Genomic DNA, 26,018 nt, shown 5'->3' on the forward strand with positions numbered 1-26,018 from the left:
CTGGGGCGCGTTCCCTCGTGCATGGGGCGCCGGCCAAAACTCTCATCTGCATGTCTGTGACGCGGTGCCCACACTTCTCGGTAGAGTTCCCGTGTTAGTTCATACGGTTCTTCGGCTTTACCCGCGCAGAAGAACGGTCAGGGAAGGGCGCGGGTACAGAGTTTTGGGCATCGTTGACCGAAGAGCCTCCCGGGCCTGTGTGAAGCCGGAGCGGTTTCGCGGGTAAGGCAACGCAGAGCGAGGCACGCGGATCCGGGCCGAAACGGCGATGGGAGCGAAGATAATCGAATAGGTAACTCCGTTCATGGAAATCAAAACAGCTTTCACGCTATCTATCGTGCCTGTCGAGTCGCTCAAGGAATATTTGATCCTGTGTATCAGTTAAGGGATGTAACGGTGCTCATGGTCTAACCGTCGGGCCATACGCGTGATCGGGGTTTAGATCGGTGCCGCGGAAGCTGGCAAGACTGCCCGAGGGAGCATCTACGACGCCAGTCGACGCCCACCCCTTTCGTCCCGGAGCCTGCACATGTCGCTTCCACAGTGCATGCCCGTGCTGTAGTCAGACTGCAGCTTGCAATGACAATTATACACCTTTCCAGTGAAATGTCCCTGAAGTTACGGGATGCACCCACGCGGATATACGGATAATATATATATATATATATTCAAATGTTTATATATATATATATATGTATATATATTTGTGTATTCGGCACATATTCGCATACATGGATCGGTACACGGATAATATATATATATATATATATTCAAATGTTTATATATATATATATATATATATGTATATATATTTGTGTATTCGGCACATATTCGCATACATGGATCGGTACACGGATAATATATATATATATATATATCTATCTATATATATTCATTGATTCAAATGCATATATAAATATATATATATATATATATATATATATATATATATTTGTGTATTTGGCACATCTTCGTATACACGGATCGGTACTTTTGTCTCGCACTGGTGAGAGCCAGCGGCCAGCATTGAGCGGCCAGTCCACAGCTCCTTTTCAGCCGGTGGCTTGGCAAGTTTTCCGCTCCGTCCGTCAGCCCTCTGAAGGAGCGGGAAACCGCGTCCGGGTTTCGGAGGAGAGTTGCGACTGACGACCGCGGCAGCAACACGAGAAACAGTCTCTTTAGGAAGGTGATATTTCTGGATATTTCGGGACGGCGGATGCGAACGCCTGAACGTTCGGCAGCCACGTCGACGTTTGGCAGTTCCGTTGCGCGTGGACCCGTGACTGGAAAGTCAGCCGCTTGACATGCATGCGTGAAAAAGACGGACCAAAACATGTGGACGCTTCTCCACTATCGCGCCTGAGTCGCCGAACGAAAGGAAATGGAGGAGTCGGCGTACACTCGGCAGACGCTCTGCAGGTTTCCTCCTGACGACAGCCCGTCGTTCGCGACCGGACTCAAACGTCTCACAGAGAAGGCCGACTGCGTTCGCTCTGTTTTTAATCGAGGAGACTCGGGGGCGCACTGATCGCAACAGACTGGTTTGCGAAGTCGATCTCCCAGACGGTCTGGTTATACGTTAAAGGAAGCAGAAACCTGAACGCCAAGAAAGAGGCCGCTCCACGAAAGAGTTTGCGTTGCGGCGGCGTGAAATGTGGGCGTCACCAGTCGCAAAAGGCTCTCTGGGTTTCCACAGAAACGAAGCTGCGACATTTGCCGGAACGACGCGGCGGGCGCTGAGAAAAACCATGAACGGGCACACTCGACCGGCGGTTCGTGGGGAACTGGAGAGCAGCGTTGAGTTAAAGGGGATGCTAGAAGCGTGAGTCTTGAGGAGACTCGTGTGCTGACAGTCGACACATAATGTGCAAACGCCCCATTAGGTCGGGATTGCCTCCCTTCCGTGCGTGTACAGTTCAACGGCCCTTGCGGGAGAGGCCGTAGCGCCTTCATCCCGCATGCTGAACACGTGTGTAGGTGGCGACGCGTGGAGCGTCTTTCAAGCCTGGTCTGTTCTTCGCTATCTGACGAGCAAGCACACCCCACAGCATCCGACGCTTACGTCTTTTTCTGTGCAGGCGCGTCGAGATCCGTTTCGGCCGCTGAGAGTCTTCCTGCATGCGAGTTTCCCGTGAGAAGGTTCTGAAGCGCCAGAATGTCGCCGCGATCTGCGCCGCCGCCGACTTGCTCGAACTTCTCGTCGTCCTCTTCGATCCAGTCGGTTCCTTCCTCCCCTTCGCCTTCCCACCACACGTCGTCTCCCGTCCCCTCTGACGGCTCTAATTTTCGAAGTTCTTCCTGCGCCCTATACAAGGAAGACTTTTCGCAGCTTCCCGCGTCGGTGCCGCCGAGAGACGCGACCAAATCGGCCGAGAGATCGCCTCCGCTTTCCAAAAACAGCAAAGGCTTCTCTTCCGCCAAGCTGTTCGACGGCTGTCCCTGTCGCCACAACTGCTCCTGTCTGTGTTCCAAAAAATCCCTCACGACCTCGCGCCGTCGATCGAGAAGCCGCCCCTGGAAGTCCGTCACCAAAGTTGAGTTGCTCGAGGTGTACATACACCTCAGCTCGTGTGCGTTGGCGCGGTCGTAGTGTCGGAACTTTTTGCCACAGAACTCACACTGGAACAACACCTCGAGTCCCGACTCCGCCATTCGGTCTTCCAACTTGCTCCTTTTCATGTACTTCTCACCAAAGATCTCAGCGGGCAAGGGGCGAGGCGGCGGCGCGAAGTCGTGCAACAGCGGCTTCGCAGCGACGTCGCGGTAGAGCATAATCTCCAAGGAATCGTCAGCCGCAGGGATGACGGACTGAGGACAGACATAACGGGGCAGGGAAACGTTGCGCAAAGAACTGAGCAAACAAAGAGGACACGCGCGGTAGACCACGCCGTTAAACACGGAAAAACGGAATCCGGAAGAAGCGACGGAAGGGGCCAGAGCCGTAGCATCTCGATCCCCAACAGATGCTCCCGGTTCGAGCGCCTATGGAGATGAAATGGGATCCTCCGAGTCGCAAAACGCCACAGACATCGACCTTTCAGTTTGCGGAAGACAACGTCAGAAGCAGCTCTGCTTTGAGAAGAGAAAAGGAATCATTCGACAGACGCCAACGTGTCCGAAACGAGACTCTACGGGCACAGTTGAAAGAATTTCAATCTGACGTCTACAGAGGAGCATGCACCACCTCTACGGCATGAGCAGAACCGGTCTCGGTGTACCTCTCTGGCTGTTGTTTCCTTCGGAATGACTCGCACGATGCGTCCAATCTGAACACCACAGGGAGGCGCAAGAGACACCACGGGCCCCGAACCCCGGTGAGGAAAGTGACCGTGTGCTGCTCATGCGCGCTCGCGCGAATCACACACGGAAACTTGGCCGGCAGAAACGCAATTTGGCATCGTCAGGTCGTCGCTGCGTCCAGTGGATTCCGTGTGTCTCCGTAGACAACGCACTCGTATACACTTGACACCAGACTATGCGCGGGACTCTGGGGAAACGCGTCAGTTTTGAGAGAGGTACACCAGCCGATGCGACTGGAGCAGCGCATTGCCAGGTTGCAGCATCGGACGCAAGGCAAAAGCGTACTGAAGCGTCGCGCACCTTATTTTTCTGAGGATCCCCGTGAACGGTGACAAAGAAACCGGAAATGTCCGAAAGCAGAAATTTCCCAGGCGGCAGCTCTTGCCTCGCCTGGTGCGCAGATACGAGCAGGAGTCCCCCATTCAAGGACATAGCCGAATTCCTGAAGGAGGCAAACACGAGAGTCGATGAAGCAGCCAATAGACAGGAAGTCCGCTCAGAGTGGATCTTGCTGGTGTGAGAAGGCGCTGTCCAGGCCACGCGCGGCTCGAAGGAACGGAGAAACCTTCGCCAGTGCAGAACCAGGGATGCGCCCTGCAAGGCTGTGGAAACACGAGGCTCCACGCAAGCACACGTTGTCCGCAGGAATGTTTAAAACGTCCCGTCACATGCTCCAAGACAGCCCCAGGCTTCGGCGGCGACTTTTCTCAGTAAAGGGCTGCACTAACCGCATGTCCCCGGAGCGGTCAGACACCCGCGGGACGTCAAAGTGGCAACACTCTCTGTTTCTTCCTGTTACGAAAACAGGCGCCTTTGTGTGAACGAAAAAAAGGCACAGAGACGTAACCCACTTTTTCCTTCGTCGCACACACGTACGACCTGGGCACGAACGGCGACACTGGGCTGTTCCGGGAATTGAACCCGGGACCTCTCGCACCCTAAGCGAGAATCATACCACTAGACTAAACAGCCGCGGTTTCGAGTGTCCCGTGTGTTTCCGCACGCTCAGTTCCGGACTGGAGTTGCAGCAGAACCAGAAAACACAGTGGGCATCTCTGCTAACGCATGCACGTCTCTTCCAAAGGAATTCAGCGCCGACACACCTGTCCTCGACGTTTTTGAATTTCACCAAGAATACCCTGGACTCTGCCGTGCGCCGAGTACGCTCAATTTCCAACGAGGAGAGTCGCCCCCGACCTGGAGGGGTGTAGAAGACGCGAACGCCTGCGCGGACCACACGGCACAGCGGCGTATCACCAGCTGAAAAGCAGTCTCCTATACTGACGTCAAACAGATGAAGCGCGCAGCACGCGATTGAATCTAGCCCTGCACTGATTAGTCCTTTTGATTACCTATACAGATATATATTTACGGTTTAGGTTAGTACATATATGTTTATATATATACATGGGTAGAGAGACTGTGTTCTACGTTGCGCCTGCCGAGGTAGCGACGCAGATGGCTAACAGGGCGGCAACGCAGTGTATGTGCACGTGACGAAGATTGGTACACAACAGGCGCGTTTTCCATTCACGCGTTTAGCTGATGGCGTGCTCGTGGAAACGTTTGTCGTTTCAAGATTCCCTGGGTAACTTGAAGCTTTATCGACGGCCCTCACATTGGCTGTTCAGGCTATCTCCCTTGCCCGCGGTGACAGAGCTCTCTTCACTCGTGCGTGTCGATTGGCCGCTCGTCCGTGTTTACTTGTCCAGGCTTTTTCTCGACCTCTCACGTCCGGCGAGACGCCTACCTCCATTGTGTCTATCCAGCTCTAGGTAGAAAGCAGCAACTCTCCGCCTCCACGGATGTGTTGGCCGGCTGGAATGTCCCCGAGAAACCCGAGTTTTCGAGGACTTCGCCTCAGCGAAGCCTGCCTATTCAGGGGTATGTGCCGATCTACATGGGTGCCGTCCAAAAGACGTTTCAGTTCTCACCAGGTTCGCACAATCGTTCTCGAATGCGGTACGTCGTCGCCCTCACTTTCACCTCGCCTTTGAGGCCATGGACACCGGCGACTTTTCCGATAGAGAACCAGTCGCTCTCCATGGTCTTCAGTACGAGCGCGCGCGGGGACGAGTTCGTCGCCACTTTGGAAGAACCCTGGACCGCTTCTCCAGCTCCTGCGTGCGTGATTGTCTGAACGCTTCCAGTCCCGCCCCGGAGAACCTCCTCACCGGCCTGCCGAGAAGGAAAGACGCCTGAGAGAAGAAATTCAGGCTTTATTTTGTTTGCGGCCATGAACGGCCTAAAGTCGTCGTCGCTTCGTGCGGAGCACCCATAGGCTTCTATCGTTGCAGCGGATGCACGCGGGGTTCCTTCAGACTGCGGAGATTCAAATCCTCCCCCCCGTTCCGTGTTTCCCCGTGCACACGGCAGCCTTTCTGCTCCTTGCGACGACTGCGCCTCACGAGTCGGTTCCGCGGCGAGGTGGTGCGCGGTAAAAGGAAAGGAACTGGAAAGTCGTTCTTTTCCAAGCGAGGTTTGCGTTCGTTGCCCTTCACCGCCAAGCAGGAAAGGAGGGTCCCGCAGCCCCGGTCCCGCTCCTGCGCATGCATCGCCGCCACTGCGCAGGTTTCTGCTGTCGCCCAGGAGTCCAGCCGACCCCGTCCCCCGTGCGGCGGTCGCGCGCCCCGAGCCCCCACCCTGGAGGACGAGATCCAGCACGGCCGTGGTGTGGCGAGAATTCGAGGAAGGGCGACAGAAAAGTGAATGGTGAGGATGCATGCAACGACAAGAGATGAAGGCTTGTGAAGCGAACGAGTCGCTGGAAACCGCGCGAAAGGAAGGAAGCGGCACGTGGAGAAAGCCCGCAGCCGGTCGCCCGACTCGAGACGAACTAGGAACCATGGACTTGTATGTCCTAGAGTGCAGAGCTCCCGAGGGAAGGACAGAGAAGAGAACGAATGAGAGACAAAGGGGAAAGGAGAACTGGAGGGTCCGAAACCGAGGGGTTCCAGACCGCTGCCGGGAAGCCATTCCTCTTAAAAGAAACAGAAAAAAAACCTTTCTCCACGTAGACGAACAGACATGGGCGACCGGCCTTTGGAAGCGCGTTTGCTTGCAAGGGAAGGAGAAAAGAAACGAGAGAAAGCCTCCAATTCTCTCAGCCTCCAGAACCCTTGTCAGCAGGCGAGGCGACACGAATCAGGTGTCGCGGAAGTCCATCGAACAAACGCAGGACAGCGGAAAGTGGTCTGGAGGCAGGCTGCGGGGATCTGAGAGCATTTTGGGTCTCCCCGAACGGTAGGCCTCGTCGCTCAGCCCCACAAAGTGCAGATTCGTCCAGGATCCGCGTTCGACTTCCGCTGCAGATCGAGACATGGAAAGCAGTGATACAGCGCGGCCAGCCAGCTTCTGGCTTCGTGTCGACGAGCATCATTCGGCGTTCCTGCGCTCCTTGCTTCCTACTGAAACCTGCGGATTTCTGGGCTAGTTGAGAGGCCACGCTTCGGCCCACGGATCTCACTCTCTCTGTGTGTGGCGCCTTTAACGAGGTGCGAGGACCCGGAGCATTCGCACGACTCCGTAACTCGAGGGGTTCGAGAAAAGGGAACAAGGAAAGAACGCTGGACAGCATCAGACAGGAATGACCAGGACACGGAGAGCCGACGCCCTACGGTTCCACTGGAGATTCCTGGACTGTGGAAACGAAACTCACTGCTTTCTTTGCAGGAGGAGAAGGACCAAGAGGGGCCATCGCTCTGAAATCCGGGTTTCGGCCCGGAAAACGAGCAAGGCGGTTTCATAAACTTTTTCCTCTGTAGATACACCGGATTTTCGCGACACCCAGGGGGCGGGTTCCCCAAGAAGCTCGGGGGAAATCCTCATTCGGATAAGGCGCTCATGAAAACACGCTGTCCTCTAGATCTGAGTCTACAAGGCCAGCTTTCTCGAGCACACCCTGAGACGTACTTTTATGTCAGGCATCTCTCCTTTCCTTGCGCACGACGAGACACAATCGACTTGGCGAACCCGAGGGTATGCGCATGCAGTCCCCGTTCCTGCTCCATTCGTTGACTCGTGTCTTTCTGCAAGTCGGCAAAAGGCGTGCTTGCTGAGTTCCGTGCGTCGGTGGCGAGGAGGAAGAAACCCACCGAAGTGTGTCTTTCTCCGTACCCTCATGAATGAAAACGGCGATCAGGACAGAAGCGCCCGGAGGCGACTTTACCGTGGTAGCTGGACAGGCTGCATGCTGACCCGGCGTTCCAGCGTTTTGTTCCTCCGGGTCCACGCGTCGCGATATGTCTTTCCTTCAACGCTGCGTGTTTTTTCATCGTCAGTTGAAGGCTTTCGTCCTGTTCACACGGTCGCCGCGAAGTTAGGTTCGATGTCAGGCGTCTCCGGCAGGCGCTGAGGCGGTCACGCATTTCAGCTCAGAGGGACATGCTGGCGAAAAACCACGGTTTTTGGCGCCAGCACACCACGGGCCGTTCCTGCGATGTCCAACTGTCGCCGTTGCGCTCGGCCCTGTATCGGAATTTCGTTTGTTTCTGCTTTTTTCATGCCGCAAATCCGAGACCGCCAAGCGACCTTTCGGACTTCCGTCGATCCAGCTGCTGCTCGGCACTGACGGGAACACACGGCTTCGCGCTGTCTTGAGTTGCGCTCGCGTTTGGAGCATCGTTTACACAAACTCTCTGGGACTATGTTCTTTCCTTGACGTACCTTCATCACAACAAAGGCTCGGTTCTCAGCTTTCTTCAAGGCGAGAGTCACCCTCGTCGCCATGCGCCCGACGAGGATTCTGCGTCTCGCCACCGCCATCGCTCCGCCGCGCGTTTCCAACTAACTGCTCAGATCGCGCGGCTGTTTACCATGTCTCCAGCGGCGCCTCCTCCAACACACTCCTCTTGCGCGACGCAGCCGGTCTCGGCCGTCACTTCTGTCCCTGCCGAAACTTCCGGGTTTCCACATCCACGTGCAGGCGGTGGTTCGCAACAGGAAACTTGCCGCGCGCGGAGGCTCCTGCGCGCCTCGCCTCGACCCCTCAATCAGAGTCCCGGGCACTTCGGCTCAGAAACCCCGCGCGGGAGCCTGGATGAACTGGAGGCGATCCACAGCACCAGCTCTAGCGGCGATGGCTCGTCGCTTCTCGACAGCAGTCGGCGGTCCTCGAGTCTCGTCGACTCCCGCGACTCGGATCTCGGAGATGACGGCTTCTTCAAGTTAGGCGAAGATCTCGGGCGAGAGCCGGGTTCAGGATCGTTCGACACCGCGTCGAGGGATGCGCTGACAACGCCCAGAACGGCCTCCCAGCTCCGCCCACTCGGCGTCGCTTCCCCGCAGCCCTCTCTCCCGATCGACGGTTGCCGCGACGGCGACGGCGAGACGGAACCGCGGCGTGTCAGGGAAGAGCGCAGAAGTGGGAGGGACTCTGTGGGGGTGCTGGAGGTCCGTCGAGACTCTGGACGGCAAGAGACGTCGCGCGACCAGGAGGCAGGAGACGACGGGCATGCACGCAACGAGGAATGTCGCAGGCCAGGCGCAGATGCTGGCGGCGGTCGGTCTGACGCGGAGGGAACGAGGGGCGTCGGATCGCCTGCGGGTGATTCCCAGAAGCGTCGCGAAACGGGACTTCGAGGAGTGCACCCTGCGGTTCCTGCTCGCCCGCCTCCCTCCGTTGAGTCTGCAGGCGAGGATCTCAACCCTCGCGAGGCCAACAGCGCAACTTCGCGGCCTTTCCAGTCTGCCGTTGCGACTGCGCGTCAATCTCAGATCTGCGCCTCGAGGTCGCGTGACGCCGGCGCGTGGTCTGCAGAAAGGCTTGGCAGCGAGGACAGTGCGCGCGCCGGGCCACGGCCAGGAGAGGAAGACGCCGAGCGCACAGACGGCGAAGGGAGAAGGCAAACGCCAGTCAGAGAGGCTAGCCGACTGGCGTGGGCAGAAGGCGACTACGTCGAAGACGAGGCGTTCGAGTCGCCGCAAGAGGACCTAGAGAGCGGTTCGAGAGGCGGCCGCGCCGAGGGCACTCCAGAGGCTTCGAGCAGCAGGGACAGCCGACAGTCCAGTGACATGGAAACTCCCATGGGTTTTCCGGCGGCTCGGATTCGTGGCGATTCGGAGAACTCGAAAGCGGGCTTGGCCAGTTCGCTGCTCAGCAGCAAGGCGCGTCTCGGATCTCCGACAGGACGCGAGGTCGCCGGGACCAGCACTGCGACGCGTGAAACAGGCAAGGTGCGCCTCGGAAGAGAGATCGGGTGGGGCGGCCGTCGCTTGTCGTGTCTGCTTGCTGTCAAAGGGAGGCGCTCTCCCAGTGGCGGTTGCCCACTGCAGACTCGAACGCTCAAGAATTTCGCCTGTCGAATGGCTGGTCGCCCTCGTCAAAGTTCGCGGAGCTTTTTTTTCCTCTTCCCCCTCGTGTGATTCTGCGCGTTCCGATGCTCTCTTTTGTGTCGCGCAGGCCCCTGGCTTCGCACCACAAACCGCGGGGGGGTCGGAAGAGCCGGCAAGTCCCCAGATCCCCGACGCTCACAGCGTCCCTCCGCCGGCTGAAGCGTCGTTCGCTCCAGAAGCCGCGGCCACGCATTGGCGCAGAGCCCGCGGCAGAGACGCGGCGAGCGTCCAGGGCGTGGATACGCCTCAGCACGGAAGGTTCCGTGGATCGTCCCTGGGCGGCGAGCGCGCGGCGGCTCCGGGCGGGGACTACCCCCTGCGCACCGAATCGCAGCGTGGGTGGAGGCAGGGACGACATCCGACGGGAAACGGCGAAACCGAGCCTTGCGTGTCGGATGCGGAGACAGCGTCTGTGTCAGATCGGAGCGTGCGAGATGGGGACGAGGAAGGGGAGCTCGAGTGGATACCCCCCGTCGATCCGAGCTGGAGCGTGGAGAATCACCTCTTTCAACTGCGCGACTTCAAAGGTACTGCGAGTGGTCTCAAGACACGGACGCGGGGTCGGTGTCTCTCCTGTGGGGTTCTCGCCTCAGGACTCGAGCAGCAGTTGACTCTCGGGCCTCGAAACCGACTGGATACACGAAGGTAGCCAAGTCGCGGTCTGGCCGCTCGCGAGCTCAGTCGAAGACTGCCGGCTGTCACTTCCCCGTGGAAGGGTGACTGCCGCTTCTCCCCCCCCTCAGGGGCGCACGGTTGCCTGACACTCCGATGCTCCGCTCGGCCTCCTGGCGCCGTGTCTTGGCTTGCGGATGCCGCACTCCCCACTCGCGTGGGGGCTTTTAAAAGTGCTGTAAACAGGAGTTTACTCGCTGAACGGCGATGCTGCTGCGCAAGGCTACGGCGTGCAGCTCGCCTACCCGTGTGGCTGTTCTCACCCTTACACCTTCTAAACCCCTTACAGGAGTACCCTTAGGGGTTCGACTCTTCGCGTCTCTGTCCTCCAACGTGCCGACTCTCAACTCGACGGCTCGCCATTCTGGCAGCACGTTTATCTAGCGCTGCGCACTGTGGTTGCTTTCTTTCACTGCTCTCAACTGCTGCGACCTAGAATCCTCAAACCGCCACTGCACGGGAAACGTTCTGCGAGGGAGGGAGAGGGCGTCGCGTTTCCTTAGTCGGTCCTCACCGGGGGATCCCGGAGTGCCGATGTGCGATGCCAAGACGTGTGTTGTGTGGCGTTCAGTGCACATTTCTCTGGCGAATGTTGGCGGCGCGGCGCGGCTTCGCGTGAGCCGGTTCAAGGTCGACGGCTACCAGCGCTTCGACACGGTCATCAGCTTTCTCAAGAAAGCGTTGAAACGAGACCACCTTGTGAGATTCCTCTCTCAGCGGGGTCGGGGGGCACGTGCCTGGCGGCGTAGTTGACTCGCAAAAGCAGTTTGTCGATCGCGCCAAGCCGTCGTCTTTGCTGTCCGGGCGAAGGCGGCTCGGCGCCGAACGCCGTCGACATCTGAGCAGTCCGAAGGCGCGGGAATCCGCAGGCGCGCGCCGGCCGATAGTCGCCTGTCTGAAGAGTAAATGGGCACAGGTCCGGATCCATTCGTGGATGTTTCTCCACTGTTTTCCTGGAGTGTGCTCCCGTCTCGACACTGTGGCAGACAAGGCTGTTCGCCACACACCCGCGTTCGTTCTCGATGCGAGTCACGCAGTTGCTCCGCACCACTCGAGTCCTGTTTGCAAGGAGTCCAAAACTGGGCACGAAACACGACACTCACGACTCGAGCTTGCGTGGTCGGTATCCAGCAAACGCGAGGTTTACGGCGGATTTTCGTTATGCCGGGCGCGCATGCAGCCCTTCAAGGTGTCCAGGAGCGCCACAGGAAGGGGCTATTCTAGCGTGACACAGATATTCGCCCGTCGTTTTCGCGGCGGACGCCGGGAAACTCGACGGTGGACAGCCTGTGTAGGCGACAGTCCGTATCTCATTAACGGGTTCCTGTCTGTGTGTTTGGTTCCTGTCTGTGTGTTTGGCCGGATCACGTGCGCCTTCGTGTGCCGCAGTTTGTTTACATCAACAACTTCGTCCAGCCGCAGCCAGATGAATTCGTCGCAGACCTTTTCAAGGTAGGCTGCGTGCGTGCGGACAAAAGACCTCGTGGCAACTCGCAGGCAGAGCATGGGGTGCGCGCCGTTACTCGCTCCCGCCTCCTTAGGGGAATGCAGGTGTTCTGGTGCAAGCGAAACGCGTGCGTCTCCGTGTATTTTTGAGACGCTCGACATCCCCGCCTTGGCTTCAAACCGTTCCGAGCGGCAGACTCGCGGCAGCACACAAAAAATCCTGGTCCTGGATCTCATTCCGCCCACTGATCGTGTCCGGTCGCTGTTGCAGGCATTTGGAGTGGGCGGCAACCTCCTGGTTTCGTACTGCTACACGCCAGCCTACTGACGGTTGCGTTTGTTCGGGAACGAGGCGCAGCCCGTCAGACAGCGGCGCGTTGAGGTCTGGCCCTAAGATACCAGAGATGTGCGGCTGCACTCGACGACAGAAAACGCGCCGCGTCTCTTGTCCGGGAAAAGGGTGAACGCGGGACCGGAAGTGCTGCTGGGACTGCTCTCGGTGACGAACTTCCTTTTCACCGGCTCAGGGGAGGAGCGTGGTTTGCTTTCTCCTGGTCCGGACGGTTTCGCGGGTCTTCTCCTACGAGGGTTCGACCGCACACGGTGGCCTGCCGGTCTCGCGCACGTGTGCACCTGTGGCGAGTTTCATCGTATTTGCAAAGTTTTTCAACGGGTACGGGGCGCAGACATCGTGCTTCTCACGTGAGAGAGACGTGTGCCTTCACTGCCTAGCCAGGCAGTGCATTGCCGTGGAATATCGTTCACAATAATGAGGCGCGCGCGCGCGAGGATTCGGGTTTTTGAGGTCGAGAGTGATGCCCGCCAGGCTTTCTTAAGTGGACAGCTGGGAATTCGATGTACGGTGTCACTGCCGGCAGGTGCGCAACCACAGTCTATATTTGGACTTTTTAGCGAATTCGCGTAGAGACCCTACCACAGTCGACCGCGGTTCCTCTCGGAAATCAGTCTTTTGGCGTAAGTTCGCCCCCTCCCGGGATAGTGTGTTGCGCCGCTTTCCCGTCAAGCGGCTTCTAGAGTGCAGGACTGTCCCGGGATGCTTGTGCTCGACACTGGCCTTATGACGTTCTCGGTCTTGTGTGGTGGCGTTAAGACGCAGCAACCGAGAAAAGGGGTGTAGCGAAGAGCGAAACGCAGAAAGGCCCAGAGTGCAGAGAGGGCTGCGAGCAAGCAGCAGCTGTGTAGCCCGACAGCGAGAGGCTGATCCGAGCGCACTCGAAAAAAAAGCCCACCCGTTTCCCAAGCAGACATATACTCGTAATCATTCAGACTAAACTGCAATCGTGAGCGCAGCTGGTGCTCTTCGTTGCTGACACTGCTAAAGTCCTTGTGCTGCTGGTCCCTTTTTTGTCCGAGACGGGCGAACCCCAGTCGCCGGGCTCTCGGTTACAGATCCTCGCAGACTGTGCTGGAGTGCCAGGGCAGACGTGGGCTTTAAAATACCATTCTTTGTCCCGATCAGAGCACCACGACTGACTCTTGAACAGGGTCAATGCCCAACAGTTTTGAGCAGGTTCCCCTCGCGAGTCAAGAGCGGGTCCGACGAACCTGTCGCCGAAGTATTTCCTTTCCTGAATATCGGTACCCGAGTCGGATCACCATGTGAGGCATGCGAGCAGACAGACAAACGCTGCGCCCATTATTTTCACGGGCGCGAGTCTAGGTTCCGTTCCCTTCGTTCCTTTTCGCAGGCTCATCTGGAGACACGTCCATGGCCTGCAGAGACCTTTACCTAGACGCGGCAGTGAACATTTGCAGCGGTCGCCACGGCAGACGGCAGCAAGTGGCGGTTACAGCGCAGATTCGCCCCGCAGCTCGTGAGACACGCACTGGAAGCCCGTCACAAGTTTCACAACGCCCCTCTCCATCTACCACTGAGCGTCTGAGCTCGCTCGAGTCTATACGATTCATTTCCCGCAGGGACTTTGCGCGTCTCTCACGAGCGCCGACAACTGATCTGCGCCCGGCGCTGCCGAACCCGGGAAAGCGTTGAAAGCATTCTGTGCAACGCGATGCTTGCGCCTGCACGTCCCGCCCTGTCGATCCACTGCCGAGTCCACCTCACGCAACCGCACTCTAAAGACACACCCGGCGCCGTGGGCGCGGTCTCTCCCTGCAGGTGAATCGGCTTCGAGCGGCCATCCCAACTGGACACCCCGCAGCTCAACTTTCGAGGCCTGGCGCCGCTCTGCCCGGCTGCGTCTCTCTAGCGTTTCCGAGTCGAAACCGGAGCGCGTGGCTCCACACAGCCAAGTGGACGCGGCAGCGACCGGGGAACGCGAACACAGCAAAGAGGCACGTCGTCTGTGTGGTCATATGTGAATGGTGCTCAGCGAAATCGTTTGGGACGGGTCTGCAGGGTAGCGCCTTTGGCAGAAGGACATAAGCCGCTTGAACATCTGGATATACTTGCGCGTGGTCTCGTCGTTCAGAATGTGCGCCACTTGGGAAGAAAAGAGCTTCGACCGTCCCACGCGCTCGTGAATGCCGACCATCGTCACCCCCACTGGCCACGCCGCGTTGCCGATGGCCAGGAGCATGTACCTAGAACGAGAAAGCACATCACGGCACGCAGTGACTGATTCTTGATTTGCACACACGAACGACAGAGACAGCCCGACGGGCACCGGGAACCAAGCGCCTGCTGCTTTGCTACTCGTCGCGTGGTGTGTGTGTGTGTGTGTGTGTGTGTGTGTGTGGCTGCACAGTTCACGAAGGCGACACACATCACGCCTGGCCACACAGGCTTTCGATGAAGACAGCTAGCCTCTCGGCGAAGCATCCCACTGGACAGGACACACTTGGCGCGGCACGAGAGCCCACGTCAAAGGGCAGCGGCAGCTTCGGTCTGGGTTCGTTCGAATCGTGTGAAAAAACGTTAAGCTGTGTGGTCAGCAAGCATGCAGCTGGCGAAGTCAATCTCGCCATATACTCCGTTTTCAGTGAAAGACGCCACCTCCGTGCAATTCACAACAACGAACTGTAGCAAGGCGCCTTGCGTCGAGGTGTGGACACTGCATTGGTCGCTTTCGATGCATGCACGAAGACGAATGGACACCGGAAACCGACACTCCGAAGGCCTATATACTGGAAAATGGGCTTTGCAGCGACACCCCGTGGACTGCGACGAAGGAGTGTATGAAACGAAAGACATACGCACAGCATGTGCGATAACAAGAGCCTGTACGCGGAATCGAACGACCGCCCTTACGTGTCATGGGCGCTGCGGTATTTCCTCTCCTCGCAACACCGCACCATGGTGTACAGTTTCTGCAGAATGTCTTGTTCAAGCCTGAGGAGCAGACCAGCCAAGGAAACAGGGAAGCAAATGATACTTCACCGCGGGATATTGCCGCATCTCCTCGTTGAGGTGAATCAACTGGCGGTCGAGTATGCGTCTCCTTATCCGCCCAACGGTTCCAGCACCAGCCCCTCGGCAGTCCTCAGACGAGGCAAAGGAGACACATGTGCTGACGAGTGTTCATCGAACACGCACAAGCGTTTTCTCACTCTCTGTGACGCAGCTTTCTGAGCAGAGGTTTTAAATCCTTTCGGGTCTGTCGCTGGAGGCTCGTCATGAGTTTGCCCTCGGCGTTGTTTTTCTTCTCGTCGGGCCTGGAAAATGCACGCACGAGACGCCCCTCCGTGTAGCCGCAGTCGCAGGCTCGGGCAGTGCTTACAGATGCGCACTCCTCGCGAGAACGATTATTCCCGTATATACCACGGGGTGCCTCGAAAATGCAGGATTCCAAAGCAGAGAATCCAGAGCGCCGATGAGAGTTGAGTCGCCACTGAAGCGATCTAAAAACACTTCGATGACAGTGCTTACCTGGCTTTCAGTTCTGCTTCCCATTCGTGAAGCATCGTCCGAATCCACCGCATGACCCTGGCAACAGCGAGAAGGCAAAAGCGCGTTCGCATGGCCTGTACCGGCAGCCTGGCCTTTCTGAGCCCTCCTTCGCGTGCTCAGCGTCGCCCTAGAGCGAAGCGCGCAAGTGCCCTCCACAACCCTAAACGCCTCGGGACTGAAACCTGAGACATGTCTGCCACTCGCCGACAGACACGCAAAACCGGGTCTGCCGTCATGTCGTGTTTGGCGCCGAGACGCTCAAAGCAGTTCGTCAGCTGACTGGCGCATGCAGCCTACAGACGCATGCACCCGCCTTCACCGATTGTGTCCCATGTTAGTAGGGCGAAATATCCGATTGAGCAACAAACTGAACCTACACAGTTTCTTTCGACTGCCGTTCTTTCTCTTCACCGCGGCCCGCTTCCGCCTCTGAGCCGTCCTCGTCGCTTCCTAAACCCGCCGCGTCCGTCGCGCTTGACTCCGCAGTCGCCGACTCCTTGCTTCCTCTGGTTCCTGCGTCTTGCGCCTCCGGGGCGCGAGAAGGACTGCCTTCTGGTTGACCCCTGCACGCGGCGTTCTGAGCGCCCTCGCCCTCTGACTTGGCGTGCGCAGGCGACGATTCCGAACCCGCTCCCACGGATTCCCACTCTCGACTTCGTGGGCGACGTCGCGGGCTGGTGGTTCTCTCTGAGGCGCGTACACAGGAAAAGAACCCGGTTCCTTCTCTGAGCACTTGGGCGCTCTGGCGTCTTGACAGAGGGTCAGACTTTTGAACGAAACACCAGCAGATCGAGATCCCATGCCCGGCGGGACCAGCGTAGCGTCGTGCCGCATACTCCAGGACACTACGGCACCCTCTCGCAACTGGAATACGCACACCGGCTAATTCAAGACGCCCGCATGCAGTTCCCGTCTTGTGTGAGGTTCGTCTGGTGTGGCAGCAGTCTTCAGCAAACGCCAGGCGGAGGGAAACAGACGCGCGCGAATACCTTTGTGGTTGTCTTCATCCTCTTCATCGTCGTCCTGGGGGTTGAGGAATGCATTCCGTTGTCCCCCCATCAACTCATCCTCATGGTGAAGGAGCTCCAACTCACACAGCCGGGTGTACCTGACGAAAGAGCAAAGACGTTTTTGAGCGGAAACAACTTTCTTCTACCACAAAAACAGAAACATTAGCTAACAGTCTGTTGGCGATTCCGTACTGCTTCACGTTTTGGCGGCTGAAAGTGGGGGGAACTGCGGGTTCGAACACACTCCGAGCAAGCGCTGCGCAGCATACCAGAAAGACTGCGCCCGCTGGTAATTGAGAGGGCTATTTATCTCCCTAGCACAAGCCTAGTGCTGCGAGCTCCGCGACCGTTTCGTGGAAACACGAGCTGAGCACGTGTCCCCTCTCCGCTCACAAAGCAACTCGCAAATGCTCTCACCGCTGCCAGTCAGTTTCCCCAAAGAGCGTGATCGGTTCCTTCATTTTCCGCAGTTTCTTGACGATTTCGTGCTTCGGTAGAGGAGGCTCTGTCTCTTCATCGTCTGCAGGCGCCACCCGCAAACAGAAAGCGACAGCAGGCGATTAGGCGATGCGCCGCTCCTGCAAATTTTTGTTAATCCCGTTTAGTAGGTGTGACCTCTGCAGCCAGCTCCTCTTGTCGCCGGGTTCCCTCACATCCGCGAGGAATACGAGATGGCGATGGAGGAGTTGCACAGGCCGTCAGCGTATCATGAAAACTTACTCAGCAACAAGTCGTGCACATCTGCCGCATGGCCAGCGGGCTCCGCCGATTCATCGTCCTTCCGTTTCTTCGCTGCCAAGTGCCGAGCGAGTTCCTGGGACACGTAATGCCCACAACGGTCCATGCAGCCAACGTAGTTTTCTGCATGGGGATTTGTGTGCGAACAATAGGACTATCGGCAACAAAAAACACGAGACTTCTTGGAGACAGTTGCCTCCACAATGCAAGTGCGACGGTAAAGAGTTCAGCAGCATTTATCTTGTGATCCCTGCATGGATCAAGTATGCAGCAAGAACAAAGACGACTTCCCAGTCTCACCTTCAGCCTCTCATTCTCCTCCCTTTTCCGCTTCTTTTCTTCCTCAAGGCTTTTCCGCTGCGCCTCCTCGCGAAGCTGCTGTTCAAGCTTTCCCCGCTGAATCCACCGCTGCCCACCCGTAGCCTCCTTCTCCGCTGAGAGACAAAACGACAAAGAAGGCGAAAGGATCAGGCGCTGCTCCCTTGCTTCTCTGCTTTTGTATACTGTTCGTGTTGGGGCCCATGCTCTTTTCTCGGATGCCTTCGGCATAACAGAAAAACAGAGATTCCGCAATCAACCCCGGACTGCCGACAGGATACTAGGCTGAAGTCGACGAGGCAACGCGCAGAGAGAGACACTTGCATCGCAGAACGAGAGGAGGATGCAGCAGCAAACATTCTCCTAGTCCAAATCGGCGCTGCAACGTTCCACGACGACCAGTGGAAGATACACTGAAGGCGAAGGAGAAAGAAAGAGGGAACGGCAAGGAAAGACAAGGCTAACTACACCTGGCGCAACTTCGCTTGTACCCGTTCTTGAATCCGAGCAAGAATTCTTCCGGATGACGTTCAAGGGGCTTCACTGAAAGGTAACCGCAATCATCCAACGACTGACGTCGACTAAATAGACCAAGTGAGAGCACCAAAGGCAGCCGACCTACCTGCAACTGCCTCCTTCTGTTTCGCTATAATATTCTTTAGCAGATCCATTTTTGAAACGAAGACGGGAAAGCAGGAGAGGTGAATGACGAAGGACCGCAGTAGCTTGACACCCGTTGTATTTGATCGCCTCTTGGTTCAAACGACCTCAGCCCCGCGTATCTCTTCAAGGCAACGGGCTCCGCAACTCGGGGTTCTCTGTTTTTCCGTGTCGCAGAACCTAGAGTCAAAGCAAAGTGAAGCGAAAAGACGGGAGACGGAAAAAAAGATACCCTAAGCACCACGGGGTGTCTTGGACCGTTAGATGTGCCAGAAAACCATCAGAGAAACCACCTTTTGACGTATGTATTGTGGACCCAAGGTTGAGGACGATAAAGTGCATGTAGGCGTATAGATAAGCAAATGTTCAAGGCTATATATCAAGTTGCGGAACTACAAGTTCGAGAAATCGGGGGAGAACGGGACGAACCAACAGGAAAAAGATTCGTTGATGGCACGTTAAACCTGCAGGCGTATGTGATGGAAGTGCGGAAGGACGCAGAAGAAACCAGACCAAGGCATCGCAAACTCCTGGGAAATATGTGAATTTAGCTGGAACAAACGGCAGGTAGCCGACTGGCTGAACGGGATGCTCGAAACTGCTCAGGGAAAACAGATTTGGGGAGAGGCACGCAACGCTAGGATCGCGAGAATGCAGCATGAATTTGTCGAAGTGATGCGTCAAGGACTACGGCGCCAAAAACCTGCCCACGCTGAGGGAAAAGTGACCAATTTGTGGCAGGGATGAGAAGACACGAGCTCTTCACACGGGCGAAAAACTCCGGACGCAGCGACGTGAAAGACGGCCTTGCCGATTTCGCCATTTCACGTGGGCGGCATTGAGCGAAAACAACAGGAAGAGTGGCAGGATCCAGTCTGAAATGGAATGGACAGTTGGGGCAAATCCTAAGTGGAGGTCCACCAGGAAATAAATTGGTTTCGAGTCAGAAAAGGTGATTCCATTTCTGCTCTTCCGCGCATGCAGTGGCGAGCGCATGCAACCCAACTGTGAAGAACTGATGTAATGGGAAAAAGGGGCTGAACCATACGCAGGATCTTACCTCCCGTAAATGATTTATACGTTTATGTATTTACACAACCTTATGGGGGTTTTGTCTTAGTACGTAACTGCTGGGGGTCCGAGATCCGAATCACATCACCACGTTGTTGAAGAGGTCTCAAAAAGCGGTCGTCAGAAGTTGCCGAAAGGGTATGTTGTGAAACTTGCTTTTACAACCGGTCGATTGTGCACTCACGCCTGAAGAAGGACGGAAAGGGAAGTTTCACCCCTCACCATTAACATATCTGCTCAGGGAAGGGTATTCGGGAAAAAGAGAGCAAGTAGACGTCTGCGGTGGTCTGCCTCTACTTTTTTCGGTCGAAGCACACATTCACACTTGCACGGTACCATCAGCGCGTAGGTGGTTGCATAGGAAAAAAACCACGTAACACAAAGGCCCTGGACAAAACTTGTATTCGCGGAGGAACCAAATACAGTAACGGGCTTGTTAGCGGATGTGCACCACCGCTGGCTGTATCAAGGAAACATGCGGTCTTGAAAACAGTCAGCACTGAAAATCACATAACCATTGCCGCAGTGGTTACGCTGCCCAAGGCAAGCAGCTGGTAACATTCCCGGATATGTCCTCGGCGGGGACGAATGCATCCGTCCCCCGCATGATAAGGCGCTTGCTGCAGTGCTGACACTTGTAGCGGTCGACACAGCTGCACAATGACAAAAAAGACGAATGCATCACGTTCCTAAAGTGGGACTAACGGACATTCGAAAGGACGCCAAAAACTATCACAGTGTTTTGAATTCTTTTTCCTAGAGTAGAAGCACCAGGAGTACGTGAGACCGGAGAAATTTTTATTGGAGTGCGCTGAACTGTAAGCATGCCTGGCCATAAATCCCAAAGAGGAATGCGAGAAGCCAGGGCGGAACCACCCGAAGAAATTTTGACTGGACAAAGGAGGTATGATGTGTGCAGCATATTTTAGATGGAAAACGCATTTGATCTACTGGTCATACAGACACACAGGATGAGAAACGGACATAGTTCCGAAGACTTGGCCTTTCTCAGACTTTTACGACTTCATGTTACGGCTTAGGCGTCCATGGTTTGAAGGGTTATTACGGTTTAGGGTATGTACGCCAACTAGAGTTCCGGCAGAACTATCGACGCAGCCCCGCTTGCTCGTCTCCCCCGCAGTTTTGCTGACACACTCAGGGGGCATTCCGGATCCCGTGAGACTGCCCTTTTACGAAAAAGTCCTCACTTTAAAGGCGAGGATGAGGTGATGATGGAGTGATACGCAATCCCATGAGGATGGCTTGGCCATTAGAGTGTGCATGGCTCGCTCTCATCCGAATGAGTGTTGGATACACGCAATTCATCGTACGCCCTGACCGGCCTGTCCCGAGCACGCTTCTAAAAGAAGAGGTATGTGCCACATGAACCCAAGCGGGGGTTCAAGGATGTATTGTTAGCAAGTGTTCATTGTAGTGTCGGTCCGGATATAGGTCTCGCTGCCTGAGAAACATGCTGCTGTTGAAAGCTCTAGTGCGCAATTATGAGTCAGTTGAACATTCCACCGTAGCGTGCCGCAGCGCATATTTCTGTATGTGCCCTGGGCCGGATAGGTCAGCCAGGTTCGCCATCAAACACCACACTGAATATGGCGGTCCACGTTCCTCTACTTTACTCAGATTGTCAGCATGCTCCGATTAGCTAGGCGTGGTTATTTCGACTACCATCTCTATGTATCTTCCTTTGAACGAAGGCCTCAGATCGGACACGTGCCCTTGATACTTAACATCAGATGTCTCCTGCTTTGCACAGACAAGACTCTCTCTCCCGAAGGCGACTTCGCTGCTACATAACTCAGAAAATCGCTTTTTATCATATGTGGCACAGTGACAAATTCTACCGCCCTTCCAAGGCAAATGGACAACTAGTATCCGAGGGGTGCCGTATATGGGATATGTCTCGTATTTTGGTTAGTCGGATATGGTGGCTCTCCGTGGAAAATAATCATTTGACGATAGCTGACGCAGCGGCAGCCTGACGTGCTTCCTGCAACTCACCTTGGCTGCTTTGCCCCGGCAATAGATTTCGCTTCAGGTTTTGTCCTTTCCGGAAGCGGCTCTCGTGCTGATTGCGCCTCGACGGTACGGGGTCCGCCATTTAGCAAACAACTCAAGCGATTTGTGCATTGCCGGACTTACTCACTGTCGTTGCTGCACAGCCTGCGGCTTCGGGGCGAGATAGGTTGCCTACTGTTCGGCTGCTGAGGTCACCGAGTACAAGAGGGCTCTCACGAAGACAAACGCAACATGACTCAGGTTGTTACCAGACGAGAGTCAAAGCTTCTCCACATGGACTTCCCCCGGAAGTGATAGGTCACCTCAGTAGTGATTACGAGTCACATAAGCAATTCGGTCTTTGCATGTATTTCACCGATTGCTCTGCTCAGGTAAGAAGCTCCCTCCTGTCTGTCACACCGTTTTCACACGTTGTGGGTCTGCATCCTTTCCTAGTCAAGCATGAAGCCTTTGTTATGGGCGGCACGCCAATTTGTTGCTGTCGAGGTCACTTTGCTTGCCCTAGCATAACATATAGCCTCGCGCAATGCGTTAGTACCGTTTGGCGGCCTGGTAACGAACCAACGATCGGGCGGCACGATCAACGAGCAGCAGTATAAGGAAGTCTTCTGGCACACAAGGTGCAGATTTTTCCTAGTCCCCCTTGGCGGGTACGTTAACGTGAGAGCGAGCGACGCTGTGCTCTTACATGGCCGATTTCCTCCTTTTTGGAACGAGGTGCACAGCATGATTTGAGCGGGCTTTCTCTGGGTAGTGAAGACCTGCGGTTTCCATACGAACATGAAACACGGTTGCGCGAGACATTGTAGAACACGTCAAGAATGTCTACCCTGGCGAAGAGTCTGGAAGTCCTACCATCAGAGACAGAAGCAACAACACTCATAATTTTTTTGACATGGATATTGCCCGTCCGCTTCCCTCCTGAGGACTGCGCTTCTTACGGGAGGACGGAAGGCATGAGAATCTTTCACGTATCCTATGGTAAAGTCCTCAAAGACATAGTGACTCCGCACGTATGCATGCATCCGAATCGTCCTTCTACCCCCTGTCAGATGTTCTCAACTTTTTTTTTTCGTCTCATGGCAACGTGACTACCTCCAGCGCATCGGGCGCCATCACATGTTACCCGCTAATAAAAGCTTGTTCTGCTCTCTGCTGTCAAAGTTATGGTACCCTGGACATTTGTTTGTAGTTGTCGTTGACTGGAGGATACAAGCAAACTCGTAGAGCAGCCATGGGTACTTTCGAAAAGGTTTCATTGTAGGCGAAGCTTTGTAGCTGAGAGCGCTGTCGCCGTGCATCCTAAGTAGGCCTCAGGTGATTCATGTTTTCTGGCAACTGGTGCTCTTCGACTCGTATCAACACCCAAGGACCGCAGAAGTCGTGACTGATTCCAGCTCATAGCTGCACGAAATAGGCATAGTAGGCAAGTTTTTCAGAGAAAGAGTTAGTTCTTCATCGCTGTCTGTCAGTGTGAGTGGGTTGAATGGGAGATGAATGCACACATCTCCATCTTGGGCACACAGACGATTGCTTTGTCATCATGCGGAAGCCGGCCATGACAGCAGCTGACTTTTGTGACATCGAACAGCATTTTCGCTCCCTATCACGCCAGTGTCGGCCCTCACACACAGCAGCTCGGTTTAAAATGGGCGATCGGCTCGATGTGGATGCGTCGCTCCTGGCTATGCAGATGTCCTGGCGACCCAAGTGATCGACTAAACCTGTTCTCGTGCTGTTTCTCGTATATCTGAGGGCGTGGTCATCTGTTGTACACCTGCAACAGACGTTGGAATCGGGTATTCGCATTGCTTTCACAGTGTGACGTCCCGCAACACAGACGAAGCCTATTGCAACGTTAACCGGCTTGCCCATCTGCTTGCGTCTCTACGCGCGCCTCCCCACTCGACCGAATGTGGTGGATGGATGTTGGCAGTTGAGGTAACTTCGGGGTGGAGGACACATGTGAAGGGCGGCTTATGGAAGCCGAATGCATTCAGCGTAAAATTGAAATGTCATGAGATCGCTATTGACAGAGAAAACGAATAGAACAGCAGCGCTGAACGCGGTTCATGTGGTCTTGCGCACAACCCTTAGGTGTATCTGTCGTTCATAGTATTGCCATATCTGACCGGACGTATTCGAAACAGAACCTGCCAAGGCAAACACAAAAAGATAGCCATTTTTGGCACTGTAGTCAGCGCTGCCAGCAGGTGTGGAACGCATTTGGCACACTGCAGTCACGGCCTGCGGCAGTACGCCTGACGCAAAGCGACCGCAGACACCCTTTTGCCTCGTATGGGCATGCTGGGTCACCAATGGCCAGTCTATAATTTTCGCTTGATTGCAGCATTCGCGGCCAATTTTAAGACCCTAAGGCGTATGAGCGACAACGAAACGGTGATTGGTGGACTTCCTTATACGACGCTCCAGTGCAACGCGCGTTTCTTGGCCGTTGCAGGGCTGTTTTTCAGTTGCAAGTGGGGGACCGTGGTAGGGGGGGGGGGGTGGGCGGCGTCACGTGAACCTGCAGGGAACAAACCCACGCACTTGCAGGATCCCCTTCATACGTTAGAGTTTGAGAAAAGGATATTTTTCTTCTTGCGCATAGCTACAGGCCGCTGCATTGACCCGCCACAAATATCGTGCTGCTGCACATCTGCCTGTCCTCGCGCGGTGCCTAGCTGCTGGCATGCTCTACTCTCGTCGATTCGATGCCTGGGAAATGGCCGCCCGTCCGCGCTTACCATTCTTTCCAATCGCCTTGTCGGGCCTCTTGGCAGGAACCTGTGTGTTGAGGGTTAACAGAACAATTTGCCTTCGTCCGGACACGCTGTGGTGACGTTGGGAACTGGACAGTACAGAGATCGCTGTCCACCTGTGTGATCCGACGCTGTTGTGGGAGCTCCCTGTTCTGACGGCACCCACAAGCATCGCCGTGTGCTAGTTGCATTTTGCTATTTTCGCTTCGGTGGGGCGCGAGACACCTGCTTTAAAACAATCCTAGTTTTGACTTGGATGTGGTTGTTTATCAGGTATGATTCACCGTGCAGCAGCCCTCTGATGTTTCCGAGTTGTTGTCGACCCGTGCCTGCCTGCCAGACAAATTGGTATCTTGATCGGCACGAGCCGGACGTACTGCGACCACCGCCGAATAGAGGGGGGCACAATATCGATTTCTCGTTTGGTGTCGGCTGTTCCTTTGGTTTCCTCACCCGTTTGCTTTCGACATGGGAACGCTTCCATTGTAATCGAAAGCAGAGACAAGGCAAAACGGATCTTGCCACGAGTACGTTCGTTTTTTTTATCCGACAACACGCGCGTCGTGGACCGTGCCGGCGGCTCTCTCGCCCCATGCCACGCGGGGACCGCAAGCTTGGCTGTTGCCTGTTTCCCTATAATTAAGATGAAAGTGAATCAGTCTTCGGTGGCCACTCTGGCCGCTTTTGTCATTTCTTCGTGCTCTCTGGGCTGCTCGTGTAATGGGAGTCCAGCACTTGCGACAGCGGCTGTGGATTTCGTACCAGCTATCAGCAGCCAGGCTAATGGCAGCAACGCGGCAGCGATGGTCTCCGGAACAGCCATACCGGGCGAAGCGGATCAGCAACACACACAAGTTGTTTTTCCTGTAAAGAGGTCGAGGAGGTACGGATTACCTGCTGAGATCTGATGCCGACCTGTGTCAACCCAGGAACTGAGAGGGGGCCACGAAGTTCGCTACAGTGGGAGAACCTCGCAGGATTCCCAACTACAGGAGGGACAGCCATGATGAGCTTCGGTCGCGCTTGGCGTCTCTCTTGCGAAGCGCCGTCCGTTGAAGTCGAAACCTAATGCCATTATCGGCGACCAAAAGCAATACTTCTTGTCAAATGCTGATTTTTTGACAGCTTAGATGCGCACTGCTATTTCCTCAGTTCCAGCACTGCTCCATTCGTACACAACCTACCAAGGATTACCAGACAACATGTGTGTCTGCCTGTTGCACTGCAGAAGTAACCCCGCCATCGGAAAAACGATGGCGTCACGTCGTGCGGAAAAAAGGATTGCGGCCACGGTGGGCCTTTTAATGACAGCAGTCGCAGGACTACTGTTGGCTTCTGTGAAGCTACAGCAGTGCCGACAAGCGCTCCGGCAAAAAACCCGTGGCGAAACTGAAGGAAATACAAGACGGAGACTCGCAGAAGGCGGCAATGACGACGAAAAATGTGTAAGCATGGCTCCCGCAAGAACAGGATGTCGCTAGTGTGCCTGTCATGTTCATTAAGGGTCCATTTTTAGGGTCGGCCTCATCAACTCTACACAGTTGGTATCGTCGACATTACGCACCTCGGCATCAATTCGGCAGTCACATTCCAGATCAGCTAGGATCCAAGGATACATCTCACTATTGTGGCTTTCTTCCCAGTCACGATCATAGCCCGTAAAAGCACGTTCTCTTCACAACGCGCTAGTGTGTGGCTTCTCGCAGTTCGGTGTTTCATGGACAGCAAATTCCCCATCAAAATCACATCTACATAGCTGTCAACGGAGCAGGACAAAACTGCCGACAGGTGTTAATTCGGATGCTG

General features: G+C 55.6%; 4 protein-coding genes and 1 non-coding gene across 5 annotated transcripts; 2 read left to right on the forward strand and 3 right to left on the reverse strand.

Moving 5' to 3' along the window:
* Nucleotides 1–1,499: 1,499 nt before the first annotated feature.
* On the reverse strand, nucleotides 1,500–5,538 carry NCLIV_004590 (putative zinc finger (C2H2 type) protein; the record flags this gene model as incomplete). Its single annotated transcript, XM_003879968.1, has 6 exons — nucleotides 1,500–1,596; nucleotides 2,063–2,808; nucleotides 3,219–3,266; nucleotides 3,601–3,742; nucleotides 4,404–4,524; nucleotides 5,235–5,538. 6 exons carry the CDS (start codon nucleotides 5,536–5,538, stop codon nucleotides 1,500–1,502), a joined length of 1,458 nt encoding a protein of 485 aa, XP_003880017.1.
* Nucleotides 4,201–4,272, reverse strand: NCLIV_t020011. The gene has a single exon. It is a non-coding gene; the product is annotated as a tRNA-Pro (tRNA).
* A 2,577-nt stretch (nucleotides 5,539–8,115) lies between the features above and the next one.
* Nucleotides 8,116–12,079, forward strand: NCLIV_004600 (hypothetical protein; the record flags this gene model as incomplete). Its single annotated transcript, XM_003879969.1, has 5 exons — nucleotides 8,116–9,474; nucleotides 9,701–10,160; nucleotides 10,877–11,004; nucleotides 11,695–11,757; nucleotides 12,023–12,079. The coding sequence occupies 5 exons, from the start codon at nucleotides 8,116–8,118 to the stop codon at nucleotides 12,077–12,079; spliced, it is 2,067 nt and encodes a 688-aa protein (XP_003880018.1).
* A 2,002-nt stretch (nucleotides 12,080–14,081) lies between these two features.
* On the reverse strand, nucleotides 14,082–18,356 carry NCLIV_004610 (hypothetical protein; the record flags this gene model as incomplete). Its single annotated transcript, XM_003879970.1, has 10 exons — nucleotides 14,082–14,313; nucleotides 14,981–15,061; nucleotides 15,280–15,384; nucleotides 15,599–15,655; nucleotides 15,997–16,306; nucleotides 16,609–16,727; nucleotides 17,047–17,149; nucleotides 17,350–17,443; nucleotides 17,668–17,801; nucleotides 18,308–18,356. The coding sequence occupies 10 exons, from the start codon at nucleotides 18,354–18,356 to the stop codon at nucleotides 14,082–14,084; spliced, it is 1,284 nt and encodes a 427-aa protein (XP_003880019.1).
* A 6,500-nt stretch (nucleotides 18,357–24,856) lies between these two features.
* NCLIV_004620 (hypothetical protein) lies at nucleotides 24,857–25,120 on the forward strand (the record flags this gene model as incomplete). The annotated part of the gene is made up of 1 exon (XM_003879971.1): nucleotides 24,857–25,120. One exon carries the CDS (start codon nucleotides 24,857–24,859, stop codon nucleotides 25,118–25,120), a length of 264 nt encoding a protein of 87 aa, XP_003880020.1.
* Nucleotides 25,121–26,018: the final 898 nt, after the last annotated feature.

Source organism: Neospora caninum, chromosome Ib, assembly GCF_000208865.1.
Source record: "Neospora caninum Liverpool complete genome, chromosome Ib".
In the NCBI taxonomy this organism is placed as follows: domain Eukaryota; phylum Apicomplexa; class Conoidasida; order Eucoccidiorida; family Sarcocystidae; genus Neospora; species Neospora caninum.